Source organism: Anarhichas minor, unplaced genomic scaffold (genome assembly GCF_050575085.1).
Source record: "Anarhichas minor isolate MPS153535 unplaced genomic scaffold, ASM5057508v1 ptg000024l, whole genome shotgun sequence".
NCBI lineage: Eukaryota > Metazoa > Chordata > Actinopteri > Perciformes > Anarhichadidae > Anarhichas > Anarhichas minor.
In genome coordinates this window covers 13,974,373-13,991,741 of record NW_027466470.1, presented here as the reverse complement: position 1 = coordinate 13,991,741, position 17,369 = coordinate 13,974,373, and the positions used below count along the sequence as shown (strand labels likewise).

Below are 17,369 nucleotides of genomic sequence, written 5' to 3'. Positions count from 1 at the left end.
CTGACCTGAAGTTGCTGGTTTCCATCTTTATTGCATGTTTGGGGTCAATTGTGGTACTGGTGAGTGTTTTGAGTGAAATGTGTGATGCCGTCTCATTGTAATGTGGTGTGTGTGTACGTGTATGTATGTGTGTGTGTGTGTGTGTGTGAGAGAGAGAGAGAGAGTGAGAGAGAGCCTTAGTGAGTGAGTGAGTGTGTGTTGAAGGGATCTCTGTACTTGTTGGTACAGTCATGGGTCAACCCGAGGAGCCCTTGGCCCCTGACATGGGCGTCCTGCTTTGGCCCTTGGTGGTCAGTGGCTTACATGATGTGATCCGGTCGCCCTGGTATGCCGAGGTGCGCATGCCCACTAAGAGGACGCAGCGGCTCCATGTGTGTTGAGGCGCATTATTTGGCAACAGACGCGGCAGTGGGGAGGGCCGAAAAAAAGAGGATATCCCCTGGATTTAAAAAAAGCAACGATTTATCGAGGTTAACTGCAGATTAAACATTCCTTGGTCGACCATCGGCGAAGAACGGGCGACAAAGCGACCGAGTAAGTTGACTGAGGTGAAGCCGAAGTTTTTTAGTAAGTGGATCTTTTATTCGGAGTCGTCGAGAGGAGCCAGGTTTTCCTCCACCTATCTGTGACGATAAAGAAGCTGATGGGCTGTTGAAAAGTAACACTTCTCCGCAGAGCCAAAGGTTGAGCACTGGGGAGGAGATGGGGGGCTCGCTCAGCCACCGATTGTCTTGTTTTACGTTTTCATGCGCGTGCCAGCTTGTAAATATGATCCCCGGACATGATTGTGTGCGGTAGAAGTCGTTAAATGAGGTAAGGATTACAACGTTTCATCGCCAGCGGCTCGGCTCTACGCGGCACGCTCGGTCCTTGTGGGCCGGTCGATGAAATGTATGAGTTCCGACTCGTTTTTTTTTTTCCCTACGGGAGGGGACACCCAGGTAAACAGTCCCGCTGAGCCTCATACAGCCTCACTTTTACTATAGTAGGGTAGAAAAGTTTGTGCCCGCTTTTCGAGCTGATGCTTGTCCCGCATCGGGGGTGCTGCCAGGTCAACGGTCCCGGGCTCGGTTCTGGTTGTGCGGGTCACGTTGATGAGCTCGGCTGGAGGAGTTTGCTCACTTTGACTTGAAAGTCTCCGAACAGCCGTTGACGTTCAGACGTTTGCGTCCACGTCGCATCCGATGCTAAAGTGGCTTCGTGTTGTTGTTTGCGTCGATGTTAGCTAATGTTAGCTCGCTAACTAATAACACGCTCACCTCCTCTGAGGCGGTGTCAATAATAAAAAGCCGGCTGGTTGCACATGTAGTGTGGGCTGGGTTTAGCTTTTAAAGGGCTGAGTGTGGTTTGGATGGTGTACTGGGTGTCGGGACGTTAATGGTGGACGCTGCTGCTGCTCGCTTTAAGCCCCTTGGCACCAGTGTTGGTTCTGCTATCTGGTAGCTAATCTTCCTACTTCGCTCTATGACAACCGTAGTCTTCCTCTTCTTAAAGCTGAACACACGCACACACATACTCTCTGGCACACACCGCACACACTCTATCTCACCCAGACAGGCGCACACACACACACACACACACACACACACACGTTTCTAGCCACCACAGCCACACCAGTGGGGCCCAGTTTAATTAGTTTATACTAATTTGTCTGTTGTCTCTTTATTTGTACGCACTCGGATAAAAGCGTTTAATATTTAACCTAATGAATAAATATGACGGAAGCCGGTGTGTTGACAAACCCACATGCAGCATTTTAATGTTGTGCTATGATGGCTGCTGCTGGTGTTCACTTTATTTAAGACTTTCAAGCTTAGTTGCACTTGTAATGACATTGGTTTCGATTGCGCTTTACTGAGGTGTTATTACATAATATGTGTGATGTTATTCAGTGTCTCAGTGACAATTATAATGTAGTCTACAACTTGAACTGCAGTGTGCTCATAATAAGACTAATTAAAAAAGGAATAAGTAGAGGAATAAATGAATGGCTTTAAATTGTTTCATTAATTATTGATCTTATTACGTAATGTTACAGATTGCAGGGTTATTGCTATTTTAGGGCTACAACTACGCACTGCTTTCAATATTGCTTGTGCTGATTATTTTCCAGGTTAATCGCTTTGTTTATTAAATGATAACAACTTTTGATCCATGTCAAGTTTACCTGAGTCCAAGGTGACATCTTCAGAAATAGAAAATATTTGTGAATTTTGGCCGTTTTGCCTGAAACATTACTTGAACAATTGATTGATTATTTAAAGTTGTTTCTGATTCGTTGTCCATCAATCGACTAACTGTTGCAGCTCTACTTATTGTCACATATGGTAAACGTCCTTATCAGTAATCAATGATCATTGTTTGAGTCGGACCTGTGGCTACTGTGCATGCCATGTAGACTGAGGATGGTACGAGGATCTGCTGTTAGGAGGCTTTATTGCCTCTTGTGGAGATCTGGAATAAACAGTCAGTTGTTCATGTGAACAACGCCCCTGTAAAGAGTTATCTGCATGTTAATCTGTTACATGCTGGCATTGTTTATGACGTGTCACTGTGAGTGAACAAAATACATGTTGCCTTTTAGAGAAGGGGTTGACTAACACTGGTTAGAAGAGTGGAGAATGCTTTGCTTTGACACCGGCAGTGCTCGCTGTTGTGACAGACAGTGTTGAAGTTGTATGTCCACTGGTCATATAGAGTGACTGTATTCATGGTGCTATTACAAGAGCGAGTGGGTCAGAAAGTGTTCAGACGTTTCAGTTTTGTTGTTTTCCAGGAATCACTGTTCCAGTGATCACACGCAGTCTTGTACGTATGACAGTTGTGTAATCGCCACTGTTCTGGAAAGGGTCGTCCGCTGACCATATTTTAAGCTGTTGCACATGACTGCAGGGGTCACAGGGCAGCTGTTCAGTCAGGCCTCCATGACTTCATCAAATATATAGGCAGCACTGATTGCCTTTTTCGGCCTACTTTGTGAAGAAAGTGGTGCTGGTTGCTGTATAAAGCACTGACTTTTTTAAAGAGTTTTAAGTTATTTAATCTAGCAAACCAGTGATCAGCTCCCAAGCTAAATTATTAAATTAAAAGCCTGCCAGCTCATTTTAAATCTTTTTTTTTTCTTCTTTTTTTTGACAGATGCAACCAGATGACTGATACAAATATTTTGCTGCTGCAGCAGTTTCCCAAAGCAAGTGCGACTGCGTGGGTGCACAGTTTTCTGTAAATCCAGTGCAGTGTTGAAATATGTGTTCACAGGTTGAAGGTTTGTCAGTGGTTAAATAATATGCTTAACACATACTGTATGTGCAGCCAGACATCGATGATGGTTGAGAGTCAGCCGGCCTGACTGAAGGGTGATTGAGTGATTGATGGTTGGCGTGATCCACGAGTGACTAGATAAATAACCACCTCGGGGCAAGAAGAAAAGGCACTCAGCAAAAAAAAAACAAGACAGGTGCAGATAAACTGTGGGTTCGGCTGAGCGGCGCCCTGATAGTGGTGGCAATCTGATACCAGATCAACGTACGAGTGTTCTGCCTGGTGAAGAGTCAAGTACCTGCATGGTGCAATTAGATGACATGGTAGTGATCCTTGGGATGTAATTACAAAGCAAATGTTAATGGTATGATTGAGTTGGATTAGATACATTTTATATATAATTTTTAAACCCAGACTACAATCTTAAGGCCCTCGTGAAGCAGCAACTATAGTTGCTTGATTAATAATTTATGTATATGTATTATTTTGTAATGCTTTTGTAATACCCAAACATAAACCTTGTTTCACTGCAGTTACTTTACAAAGCAGCAGTGGCTCAAAAGTATTTCCTACATTGTTGTGTTGCATTTAAAGCACATATCTCAACTAGTGTGCCGTTAATAACTGTTTTACAGAAATATCTCCCTCTCTTTACAATGGAAGACCCAAATGCATGCTGGGAAAAGGCAGAGAAGTAATGTCAGAAATAAGCGCTGATGGAAAGCTATATTTCTATGATAAAAATGTAAATACACATTTATCCAAAGGCCTCAAACTTAAGGACAGTATGCCACTTCACCATGACCACCACCACACACCGGACAATGATGTCTTTACAGAGTCGTTAAATGCTGTTCGAGGATTTGCATTTTATTTGAATATTTATCCAGATTATAATGTCTAGCGAGATAATTGTGGTAGTCGTAACATGAAACTGTCACGAGTCTGATTAGAAAAGTATAATATTGAATTAGGCAGCTTAGCTCTTTATCCTGATGTGTGTGTTAGTGAACAGTCGTTCTACTTGTATGTTAACTTTGTGTACATAGAATGATTTTAAAGTGTAAAGTTGAATTTTCCTTTCAGTTTTTTTTGCTTTCAGAGCCTTTGCACTGGTTGCATGTGAACTCAAACTCTTGGGTGTACGTATGTGTGTGTGTGCGTGTGTGTGTGTGTGTGTGTGTGTGTGTGTGTGCTTGATGGAAATGTGTGTAAACTGCCATGGAGATGAAATGTGAAACCTGTCAGCCATTCAGATCGCCTGTTATAAAGACAGGGTCAGTGTCTGGGAGAGGTTGGGTGGGTTTGTGTGTCTAACTTCTTCCCCCAGCATCATTTCACAGCTGTATGCATCAGAAATCATAATGCCATCACGACTCTCCTCAGCACTCACACATGGACTCGCATAGTGTGTAATGGCCGTCGTTGTGGAAGCACGCCGTCTACTCCGGCACCTGAAGGGTTAAATCCAGCTTCAGCTTCTCTCTCAGTCACACACACACACACACACACACACACACACACACACACACACACTGGCCAACCGGTTTAGACCGGTTGTCAGGAAAAGTGCTTTGTGTCCCACTGAATCCTGGGAAGGGTCATGTCATGTGTGTCTCAGTGATGTCAGAGTATTAAAAAGAACAAACTTAAGTGAGCTCTCTGTTATCAGATGATTGCTCTGCATGCTGCATTGTGACTCTGTATGTGTAGTCTGTGTAGGTACATCATGGATACACTGTGCTTTATGCTCGCCGCCATAACCACTCTGAGAACAGGAAGGGGAGGGGGTAGAAATGTGTGTACAGTGTCACATAGAAGTAGCAGGTTGTAAGGGTTAAATTTAGTCCTGTTTTCCCTAAAAAAAAAAAAACATAGCTTCCTGTAGTGCGTCACTGGGCGGACTGGGGGCCTCAGACAGACTTGGCAGGACCGGCCTCGATTTTATAACAGAAATGCATGAATGTGATTCAGGACGTTAACGGTTCTGTGTTTCTTCTTTGTGGTCGTCCAGTAAATAGTCAACGTCTGAGTCAGTCTCTCAATGTCTCTTGTGCTTTCTGTTTGCGACTCTGAACTTGGAGCACAGGTCGTCTCCTGCAGCATGCCATGTGGGCCAGCACGTGTTCACCTTCTACGCATGTACGTAGCGTGTAAATGGGAAGTAGTATGACGATTTTGAGTCTCATCCTGGTTTTGATCTTATTCTGGATATGAAGTTTACATGGAGCATTGAAAACCTGGTTATTCGCATCCTCGTTTAAATGGTCGTAACAGTCTTTAGGTTTCTGATCATCTGCATGCAGGCGAGTCTTGATCTTTTGACATCTGAACCACTTTGTCATTTCTATACTGACTGAGTTACCTCATCAGCTGAAGATAAACATACTTTCCCTTTTTTTCAGCGTTTTGACCATCATTAGATCATTTACCTTCATGTTTTTTTGTTTTTCTGAGTAATTATAAGGTACAGGAAACCTGGATATAGTGTCCACATGCCACAGTATTGCAGTTTCCATCGGAAAACCCCAGCTCGGGACAAGAGTTTATCCACATTTCTGAAAAAATATCATGCACAACACATAACGAGGATAAAAACATTTACTCTCCTATAGACACATTTCTTTTGTTGTTGAGTCTATTACACATAACTGGTACTTTATACACATGTGATAGGCCATTATCAAAACCATGAAGGTAAACATGTATTGACCGACGTAGTCCACCATCTCCCCGTGTCTCCTCTTACTTTCTGACCCAACACTGAGCGACTCAGAGCAGCCACTGTCAGGGTCAAATGTGTGCCTGTACGTTGTGCTGGTGCACATCTGTGAGTGAACTAGCAGCCATCTCCTTCTCCGTCTCCACTACTGCTGGCATGTCAACATGTGGTGGGATTGGATTTGTTCTTCATGGCATATCTGATGGTAATGGTTCTGGTGCTCTCTGGTGTCGGACTCGAGGGAAGAAAGGTTAAACACAATTCCTTTTGAAATGAATACAAATATATTTCACTGACTCACATAAATAACTAACATACTTGGATTCGTTATGAATATTTTAACAGAAATCGTGCTCCAGTTAATTTTGTATATTCCCCAACTTTAACTCTGATTTTATTACAATGCTGTCTTATATTTCCATCTGTTTGATGTCTCATTGCAGCAGGTTTTTGTTCGCACCCCTCTTCCAAAAGTCATCTTCAGATATTTTGTTTCGTTTTGAACACTGCGTGCTTACAGACATTTGGATAATTGGATGGATTGGATTGTTGTGGAATTATACTTGAGTTAACATCTTGGTCATGTGACCTTCATAATCCCACATGTTTTGTCTGGGGGGCCATTTTAGTCACCCCCCTCCAGCTGACTCAAGGTCAGCTTTGTCTGCTTACATTCTGAATGATAGGCCCACAATCAGCACCACACTTTCAGTAATATTAACAATTTATTTTGTTAAAAGCTCTCTATTGTTGTTGTTGTTGTTGTTTGTCATATAATGTCAACATGAGGAATGAAATGTGACATCCAATCAGAGCTTAAAATAGTCTTTTTAAGTATTGTGCAGCGCTGCTTTCAAACGCTCTAATCAACAATCAGAGCTGTACGGAGAAGCTTTGGTGATGTGTGAACATGTTTCTCATATACCCATATAGCTCTGGTCAGATTTGAAATCAATGTGGGAACAAACTCCATTTCAAATATTTTGGTAGTATATTTTGGAATATCTAATAATACAGGTATTTCTTTCTTTTTTCTGCAGGGGATGTCTGAGGAGGCTGTCCGCCAGACGCGCAGCCAGAAGAGGGCGCTGGAAAAGGATGCTGCTCCCCAGTCTACAGAAACTTCTGATGCTGAAAATGAAAGCAAAAAGCCTAAGTTGGACCCTTCTGAACCCACAACACAGGAACAAACTGAACCTGAACCCGACTCTGTGCTGGCACGGGAAGATCAGGGCCAGACTATGGTCGGACCAGAGCACGACAAGGAGCAGGAGAAGGAGCAGAGCCTGTCGCCGTTATCTTTAGTGTTACCTTTAGCGTCACCTTTGGCGTTACCTTTAGCGTTACCTTTAGCGTCACCTTTGGCGTTACCTTTAGCGTCACCTTTAGCGTCAGCTTTGGCGTTACCTTTGACCTCTCAGCCAGTGAAGGAGGATCAGGAGCGGACCCAGAGACAGCAGGCGATGGTTGAACCCAGCTCAGACAATCGGACTGACTGCAATGACAGAGACGGCGAGGTGAGGACAGTGCCAGCTTTGGATACAAGGAACCAGGTCCGACTGGCAGAGACAAAGGCGTCCAGTGGCATGCTGGCTGCAGGAGAGGTGAAAGCCACCATTAAAGTGGAGGTTCAGACGGAAGAGCAGCCCGTGGACATGAGCACCTCCAGAGGGTGAGAACATAAATATATATCTATTATAATAAACTCTCTTCAGCTGGGACAAACACATGACTTATCCGTCAAAAAAGTAAAGATCAGACAGAAATACTGCCTTACCTAATGTACAAAAGGATGAATTATACTATTTTAATCTAAAGTTACTTTATGATAGTGAACCACTGTGTAGGGTAGAGGAGGGGGGGGGAGTGGGGGTGTTGTCCTCAGAGGTGATGTTTAACTTTATCTTTTAGACCATCTCCATTTTCCCCCCACTCAGCACCTGAACCCTAAAAACTCCCCTCACACAAAATGAAGCCGTGTGTCACAAACCGGTTCCAGCCGGTTGTTGCCATGGTTTCCACAGTGGAAGGAACAGTGAGGGTAGGGGAGGAGGAAAAGTGAGTGGGTCACGTGGTGATGACTTTGAGGTCATGTGACTTCTTTGGAAGAGAGTAGTGATTAATCCACAGGAAGTGATGATGGCGCTAAGCCCTGAGGAGAGACTAACACACACACACGCACACACACATACATAAAGAGGACGGCGAGAAGAGACAGGTCTCACGATTTCGTGTGTAGACTTTAACGAATTCATAGAAATACATAATCTGTGTAATCACAAGAACACCCTTGTTTTTTAGAAGAACATTACTCGTGTTCGTTCCATCTTTGAGTGCCACTTGTTTCAGAATTTAGGTCATCTGCTTTCACATTACTTGCTTTAATTTCCTTGGCGTGCTTTGAATGATATAAGCGTTCAGAAATACAGGCCAGCCCCAAATGACTCAGACGCCTATAATGTGCTGCCACAATATCCTGTTTCAACAGGAAATACGTGGCACAGCCGTAGCATTGTGACTGAAAGACCTTACTGGAGCTTAAGGTCCCAGGTTATTTAGGATTGTTCTGTTGTTGGAGTAACATCAACATGAAGATTAGCTGTGTGGAGGATGTGTGGACCTTCTAGATCGTAGTGGAGCGGATTCAAATAGTTAATGTGGTTGAGGAGCAGATCTCCATGAATACAGACATTACATAAAAAATGACTGTAATGTAATGTACTAATGGTTGCTATTATTTGAGTAATATTTGCCTCAAACAGCCATAAAATGTTCTTAACCTCAACCTCACTGGATCAATGAGTACGAACTGATAATATCCACACATTGTTTTAACCCAAATAAAATGCAGTTCTGTGTTCACTGTATCCAGTATAATTGCTGGATATTTAAGATACTAAAATCTAAATTTGAATGTCATTGTCCTACTTATGTCCAGCAGTATAAAAAGAGAGAAGCGCCCTCCATCCTCTGAAGATGATGATGTCATCGTCCTGTCAGATAATGACTCCCCCAGTCCTCCGATGAACGGCTTGAGCCACTTTAAGGAGCTGGACACAGACCTGCTCATGGTGAGACACATGCACACAAAGCTAGACATGTTTAAATCATATGGCCTAAGCTTTGACTATTAGCTTTTTTAGATTTTGTTTTAAAATATGGACACGGCAAGTTGGTTCAATTGGGCCTTGGTGTGAACAATTTATTTTCTAACCGTAAAGATTTAAGTTACACTCTGAACAACTGAAAATGAGGTAGCAGATAAGGGTTCAGTAGCCCAGGATGCATGGCTGTTAATGGACAGTTTAGGCTCCAACATCTAATGTTTTATTTGCTGGAAAGGATTTTATGAGTGATGTTGTTATCTGTGGAGTGTAGAAGAGCAGCCCAGCAGAGAGGGAGCGCATCATTAAGCAGCTGAAGGAGGAGCTCAGACTGGAGGAGGCCAAGCTGGTGCTGCTGAAGAAACTTCGACAGAGCCAGATACAGAAGGACACTCACCAGAAGGTAAACAGTTATTACCCGTATCAACACAGGGTCACACGAAGAGCTGCACATCCCCACAACACTGGCCTCCACTTCAAGCATCCTGTTTATTGTTTAATATCTTTCTCCATTTCCTTTTTAGCCCACAGGTCTGTCTGGCTCCTCCGCTCCTCCTCCTCTCATTCGAGGAACAATTACAAGCAATAAAGGCACTCAGCAGGTTAATGCTCTTCTCTGACACACGGGCTGCGGTTGAATAGTCAAAGTATTATGTCCTAGTGTCCTTTCCTCACCACTTTTCCTTGACCTCGATTGAAAACGTCAGGAGTTCAAAGAAAGATATGAAGAAGAATTGATATGGACGACAGCAGTGCTGAGAGAATCCAGTTGCACTTACAACACGCAACAGCGTTTTGTTATTGTTTTTTATCAACTTCATTATAACGCAGAAAATGAGTACAGTGACAAACTTAATGTTGTACTAATTAAGGATTCCTGTGCAAAATAGTATTACACCTCCTAAGAAGGATGTTTTCAATGTCTCCATAGTGTACAATTAATGGGGCGTTGCTTCAAATGTTGCTGTCGCAAGGAATTGTTGGACAACATCACCTCCAGCAGTGTACCGCCTGCTAAAGGAGATAAAAAAGGAACCACCTTTCCTTCTCTTATCATGGCTGCTACTTCAATACTTCTGGGTCATTTCACTCAATTAGGAATCTTTCTAAGCAAAAAACATCCTATTCAACCGCAGCCACGCACCAATCAGCATATCTGTGTCACGGCACCTGTAGTTGACCTGTTTTGTCGTTGTGTTTTTCTCTGACCAGATTTTGACAGGCAGGAGTTCAGGCACAGTCATCCCTCCGCCGCTGGTGAGAGGAGGGCAGCAGTTGTTGTCCAAACATGGCTCCCAGATTATAATGCCGCCTCTGGTCAGAGGGGCGCAGGTGAGTCATGGAGAAATGTTACCAATATCATTAATACGGTGCGATATTAAAATGACAATGTTGTCTTTGTCAGGTCAATGGTAGTCTTACTGCTGTTAGTCACTCTGGGACAATCAGCAGGGAAATAATGACTCTTAAACTCAGGACTTATGATCTCTCTTTGCACCTTTCTCTCTTTGTGTGTGTGTGTGTGTGCCCTTTGCCTCGGTGCTTTTGATGCCCCTCCCTTGTCCTCCACTACCTTTGTCTGTGATGTCCCTTCGTGTCACCCCTCTCATTGTCCTGGTTAGCCCATCTCTGTATCTCCACAGCAGATCCAGGCTCTCCGCCAGCAGCAGCAGCAGCAATTGGCTGCCTCTGGAGGCTCAGGACCCCCTCCTCTGCTGTTGGGCCCCAGGAACTCCGCCCCTGCAATCCATGGCCAGAGAGTCATGGTCAACTCAGGCTTCATTAGAATTAGTAGTAGTGCTAACTCACTGGTCAGTATTTTACAGGTGCTTTCAAGTAGTAAAAAAAGTATATTCCCGGTTAATATCGGGGAAATGCAAGCCAGGCTTTCCTGAATCCTGCCACATCCTGGCATCAGCAAAATGATTCCTCTCACATTTAATTTCTACAATCTGGCTTCAATTCACCATTTGTCTTGGCAATTACCCTGTTTCCAAAATGTCCGTATGCATGAGTCAGAGTTGCGCACATTCATGCATGGATCACAAATCTTTTGTGGGAAGTGGCGCACGCCTTTCAGGCCCTGTTTTGTGCATACTCAACGATTATAAATGAAGTCCTCATACATATACCCATATATATATTATATACCCTCATTGGTGCATCATTTTTGGGTCATAAGAATGTTGTTGTACCAAGTAGGTGCAGATGCACAAAAAGATGCGTTTCATGCAATAATAACACCTGGTTCAATAAAATCTCTTTAGAAAGAGAGTTGAACTTCCACTGGCTTCTCAAGCTAACATTAGCTTCTGTCAGACTTAGCCTTGTCCGTACATGCATTCTCTCACTGAGGGTTTCTTTCATGGTTCTTCTTAAACGTGATATTGGAGGCTTCTGTCCATATTCTAAGTTAAATATGTATCTACAGCTACAGTCGACTAAAAACAATGGAAAACGTGTCATCATTTTACCTTGAATAAAACTATTAGCATTATTTTTGTTCACATTTAGAGCTAAGTTAGCATATTTGTGTCCCGCTAACGTTAGAAATCATGGAAGCTGTTACGTTCATTACGCTTCAGCAATGCCTTTTTATTTTTTCTTTAAATCATCAGTTGAATGCCTGCTTTTCTCTAAACAGTTAGCTTTAATAATTATATTATTAACTGCTGGATTTTACATTTATAGCAGAATAACAATACAAGTGGCTTTCTTTTGCAGTGTTCAGTGTTCTTTGATCATTAAACACCTTGCAATTAATCAACACCAACAGCCCTTTGGTTACGTCTGTATTGCCCAGACAAGTCAAAAATATTCTGATCTTGACTGGAGGTTTACGCCCGTCTTGTTTCTTCCCGTCTTTGCTTGTTTTCAAAGGCCTCGGCATCCAGTTTGAAGAGCTCATCCTCGGGAAGCAGCGGTGTGTCTGTGGTTAGCATGAATGACTCTCCGGCCAGCCGCCAAGCTGCAGCTAAACTCGCTTTACGGAAACAGCTGGAGAAGACCCTACTGGAGATTCCCCCGCCAAAGCCTCCTGCACCAGAGTTTAACTTCCTGCCGTCTGCAGCCAATAATGAGTTCATCTACCTGGTGGGACTGGAAGAAGTGGTACAGAATCTGCTGGATACAATCCACAGAGGTGTGTTACTTTTCTTTTTTGAAAATGTTGTAGAGGTAAAAAGATTAGTTAATTAACCAATCAGTCGATTGTCAGATTCATCGATAATGTAAATAGTCGCTCATTTCAGCCTTAGATGTTAGGTTAAGATGTTGGATCAGTTTCAAACAAGCTTTAGCAATTGTCTTATTTTTACGGAATTTAAATATTGTCCGTATGTAGTCAGGACATTCCCACTTTAATCCAGGATCTAAATAGCTGCTTACCTGTGTCTGTTGCTTTCTTATTACTTCTTTGACACCATTCAAGCAACTCTTTCCGTTTTCAATCAGTGCCTCAGGGTTTCCCATCTCTCTCCATCCAGGAAAGACAAGTGCAGCACTGTCAAAGAACATTACCAGAGACCCTTTCACCTGCACCCAGTGCAAAACCGACTTCACCAGCCGCTGGAGGCAGGACAAGACAAAAGGCGGGGCTGTCCTCTGCGAACACTGCATGTCATCCAGTCAGAAAAAGGTTTTGAAAGCTGAGCACACCAATAGGCTGAAAGCTGCGTTTGTCAAAGCACTGCAGCAAGAGCAGGAAATAGAGCAGCGTATTTTTCAGCAGACGTCCTCACAAGTTTCCCACAGTAGCTCCTCGTCCTCTTCGTCGATGAAAGCAGAGAGGGGGTTGTCTCAGCAGCTGAAGCAGGCTCACGCCAGAGCGTCTTCCTTCCAGCACCTCCACCAGGCCAGTCGAGCCAACATGGTTCACCATCACTCCATCAAGCAGGTTGGAATCTGTTTTAATTAAAGAGAAGCATTTGTGCCGCTGATGCAACTGTAACACAAACTCCTCTCCGTGTTTCTTAACTGCCCTCAGAGCTCCCAGGGCCAGCTGTCCCACGGTGTCTCGTCACTGGGGGTGAGGGGCGTCCCCCACTCCTTCTCCTCCTCCTCCCAGCTGCAGAGTGCAGTGGCGGCTGCAGCTTTAGTCAGCCGGCCAGGTAAGCATGCCCACGTTCCCCACCGCTCTGTCCAGAGCTCAAAGGTGAGCAGCAGTGGAATCGCCGGCGGCAGGAATATCAGCGGAGGTAGTGCCTCATCCACTGCATGGAAGAAGCAGAGCCACAGCAACACAGGTAGACTCACATTAACACCAGCCCGCCTGCTGACATCGGCTGTCTTTCAAATTCCTGTCTGGTCCAAAAGCAATCCTTGAACATCCCATGTCCAAATTTTTCTAGCGTTCGGGAATCTTATCAAAAAGTGGCCTTCTAGTATGATCTCAAATAGTAGATTAAAAAAAAAATAGAGTGAAGGAGGAAATGTTTTCGGACAAGGCAATCCCACTCTCCAGTTCTCCCCCTGCCAGTGATCTCAATCTTCCTGCTTTAGCCCCTCGGTTTGGTGGTGTACTGTTTTTCCCTGGGTGTCACTAGTAAACCCGAGAGTAGACATTTTTATTATTCATCATTTTTCCCTTGTATCTGTCTGTATGTTGTGCGGGACATGGGTTGCTAGATATTCAGGTGCTATGAAATCATACTGCTTTTTTCTTATTCAACTCAAAAGGCGTTAAAAGGCCAGCATGCAGCTCGCTCCACACCTTGACCTGCTGCTCTCTTGCATGTTCACAGGAGTCACCATGGCTTACGTGAACCCCAGCCTGACAGGCCACAAGACGTCAGCCGCGGTCGACGCTCGTCAGAGGGAGTACCTGCTGGACATGATCCCCTCTCGCTCGTCGATCTCGCAGACTGCAAACACGTGGAAATAAACAGTACTCTTGTGCTACTTAGTTTTTGTTCCAATAATATGGTCAACAGCAACCCCCGGAGGACTGTTAAGCAAATACAATCTCTCAAATCGAAGAAACCTTCCTTCCTTACTTTTGTATGATTGTTGTTTTAGTATTCTTATTTTCTGTTGTTTATTTTGAGATTTGCTGTTCTTTGGTGATTGTGTAGAAACTATTTTGATTTGATTAGGGCAAAGAAAAAAACAATACTTGAAAGGCTTCCCCCTGCGTTCTTCTGTCCTCCAGAATGGGTTGTTAAATGATTGTGTAAAAAGAGGCTATGTGTGCATTGAGTACTTTGATAAAAGAAAAATTAAAATAAGTAATATGATCCGGGCTTATTAGCCCTTTCTGCCATGATGTGGGTCAAACTGACCTAACATTTTGACACATTCAATATTCAACAAACACACATTCATTTTAAGCAAATACAAAATAACTGAGTTGTAAATGTTTCAGTACATCACCCCCGTAGTTAAAGGTTTGAGTTTATTTTGTATTTACAATAAGTTATTCTGTTTCTTTAATTATATTTCAGTATACGGTGGTTTCCACAAATGAAGAGTTTGTTCTAGCTTTTGTTTTTCCTGTTAAACAGCATGCCTTCCCTCAAGCACCTTAGCTGAAGAAGCATGGTGTCATTGCTGAATTCATCTGTAATTACCATCTGTAATTTGCTTATTTTATATTAATGTCAACATTGTAAGATTATTTTTGAGTGTTTTGTCATTGCTGAGAAAATGCAAACTCTGAAGGAGCTGAATCTTCCACACTTGAACCAGAGATCTAGTCTTCAAACATAATGCATCCAACAAGGCCCGAGTCCGTTTTTAAAGGGCCTATCTCCTAGTTACCACGAGTCTGGAACACATAAGATATCTTTATCTTGTACCCATCACAATATCACATAATCTCTCTGCTTCCCGATTTTAGCTACATTGTACAAACTTATGTTAAAAGTTATTTGGTTTACTTTTTTCATAGCTCCTAAAAAAATTAAAAAATTTACATTTTAAACATGTTTTCATTGATTATTGTGTGGATGATATAACACAAGCTTAACTATTCATCTACTAACAAAACCGTGTGGGATGACATTTGCAGTGCTCTCTCTCATCAGTTCATGGGTTATTGAATCAATTCACTGGCATTCACTATTGCATCTTTACAAATTTGAATTAGTGAAATGATATGTTGAGAGGTTATGAGATCAGTTTTTCATTACAAAGCAAGCGAAGGTCTTAAGACGGAGACAGAGAGAAGAAAATGAAATTCAAAAGCAAGGAAAATGGAAATGTCAGTGAAGGAAAGTGTAGCATAAGGGCAGATCAGATAACAGTTGGGAAGTGAGGTGAAAACAGGAAAGACAGGTTGGTGAGATCACACATAACAGGTGAGCAAACCGCCACCTTAGGCCCTGTCCACACTACTCCGTTTCTCCTTGGATGCAGATTTGTCAAATAGAAACGATCTCCGTCCACACGGGAGTTTCAGCATCATTCTCGAGTTGATCTGCGTCCACATGGCAGCCTTCGAAGGCGGACAGCACGTGACCATTAACGTACACTGGGCATGCGCGTGGCGGTGTAAACAGGAAGTGGATTGCTTGCTTAGTTTAAAAAAAAAAATATGACAGAGTAATAAAGTAGTCTTTAATAATGAAAGGTTGTATTTGATACTTAAGATCTTCCTCTAAAATCTCCCTCTATAAACTCAAACAGACACAGTTCGTGGAAAGTTTTAGAAGTTTTATTTTTCAGACGTAGTTACAGCGCTGCGGGTCTCTCTCTCTCTCTCTCACATCAAATTTACTTTAACATCAACACTTACACGTTTACTAGATGATGGGTCCATCAATGTGGTCAACACACGTCTCTCACTCTATTCTGCTCTTGCTTCGTGCAGGAAAGCTTAGCAGATCGCTAACAGTAGATCCGTGAAATAAAGACCATGGAATCCATAGAAGAGTTTCAAGACTTTAGTGTGAATCTTTCTTATTTGTAAAACTGTGGAAACACAATATGAAATATGGCTTTACAAACTGTCCCTGTACACATACATGAATACAAAACAACAATCCATGATATAGCCAGCATGTAACATGTCCGCCTAGCTAGCTTCTAAGCTAATTTTAACATTACCGCCAATGTAGAAATGCTAACCGCGATTAGCATTTAATACAACACAAATGTTATACTAACAGAGCGAATATAATATATCTACGTACATATTTTCATGCTTCATAAAGACATACTTACAGACTAAGGTCTCAAGGCTACCAAACGGAAGAAGTAAAACGTTAGTGCAGCGTGTCTTCTCATTAGAATCTAAAAACAACGAGCTGCTCCATAGGGCTGATGCTGGTCACGCCGCTCGCTAATCACTCCAATAACAGCTGCTTCGTCTACAGAAATGCAGACTTTTACTGCACAACAGCTGCTAGCAGCAACGCTTGCAATTAGTTATCCATGTTGAAATGAATCGCTGGTAGCCCAGTTTGTTTTCTTCCGGGTACGGGTCACGTGATAGTGAGTGTGACGAATCAGGGACGGAGACGTCATAGTTGCCAAGAACCAATCCAGTAGCGAACACGGGTGTGGGCATAATTTTTTCTAAGCACATCCGTATCCGACCGTCCACACGCAAACGCAACCCCGGAGTTCTCAAATACCTCCAACCTCGGGGGAGTTTTCAGATTCCTCCGTTTAGGGTGCTCCAAAACTCCGGCGTAGTGTGGCCGCTCAGTGTAAACGTAGCAAATACGGAGTAAAAACGGAGTAATGTGGACAGGGCATTAGGCACCTGATCTACAACATTGCAATGCTGCTTACACCTGTTCCAATAGTACATGTCACAAACATGTGCCAAAAAGAAAGTCCACACAAGGTTATACTTAAAACCAAACTATTTAATAAACCAAGGTTAACTCAAAAAGTGAACAATTGCGTGTGCAAATCAGCAAAGTCAGTGTGTGCTGAAAGCCATGCCATGGATGTGTGGCAGGTTTGAAAACCCGGCAAAGCGAGACAAAAGTTATGCAGGGGGATGTCTGCTGCAGCAAGGGAGAGAGACGAACACAAGGACCCACTCTTATAGCCTGAAAGACCCAAGTGAATTTAACAACCCTCCCTTGTCAGCCAACTGCCTGCTGAGGAATGTAGGAGGGGCCTCACATATGAAATGCAATAATACAACTGACTGGAGCATTTGTATACATTTGTACTTCCCTGCAATACTTTTGTACTTCTACTTAAGTAGGATTTTGATTGCTGGACACTGCTTACATGTGAACCATTGAGGTAATCTGTCACCAAACACAGCATTTACGCTCTTCATGTTTGTGACAAAAAGTTGACACTGCATTGAGACAAAACAATAC

The 17,369-nt window shown here is 43.1% G+C and overlaps 1 protein-coding gene and 1 long non-coding RNA gene across 5 annotated transcripts; one reads left to right on the top strand and one right to left on the bottom strand.

Moving 5' to 3' along the window:
• The first annotated feature begins 802 nt into the window (after positions 1-802).
• LOC142955929 (transcriptional repressor p66-alpha-like) lies at positions 803-15,007 on the top strand. Of its 4 annotated transcripts, none has more exons than XM_076097195.1 (11): positions 803-941; positions 7,024-7,655; positions 8,925-9,054; positions 9,362-9,490; positions 9,612-9,689; positions 10,300-10,419; positions 10,710-10,898; positions 11,968-12,229; positions 12,573-12,982; positions 13,073-13,331; positions 13,830-15,007. In XM_076097195.1, the coding sequence occupies exons 1-11, from the start codon at positions 885-887 to the stop codon at positions 13,967-13,969; spliced, it is 2,406 nt and encodes an 801-aa protein (XP_075953310.1). In that variant the 5' UTR covers positions 803-884; the 3' UTR covers positions 13,970-15,007. The 4 variants fall into 4 exon arrangements, with proteins under 4 accessions (XP_075953310.1, XP_075953311.1, XP_075953312.1 ...); XM_076097196.1 differs by having other exon boundaries at positions 8,922-9,054; positions 10,731-10,898; XM_076097197.1 differs by having other exon boundaries at positions 8,922-9,054; positions 13,073-13,196.
• On the bottom strand, positions 14,567-17,179 carry LOC142955930 (uncharacterized). The gene is made up of 2 exons (XR_012955981.1): positions 16,249-17,179; positions 14,567-15,996 (listed from the first exon to the last, which is right to left on the bottom strand). It is a non-coding gene; the product is annotated as an uncharacterized LOC142955930 (long non-coding RNA).
• Positions 17,180-17,369: the final 190 nt, after the last annotated feature.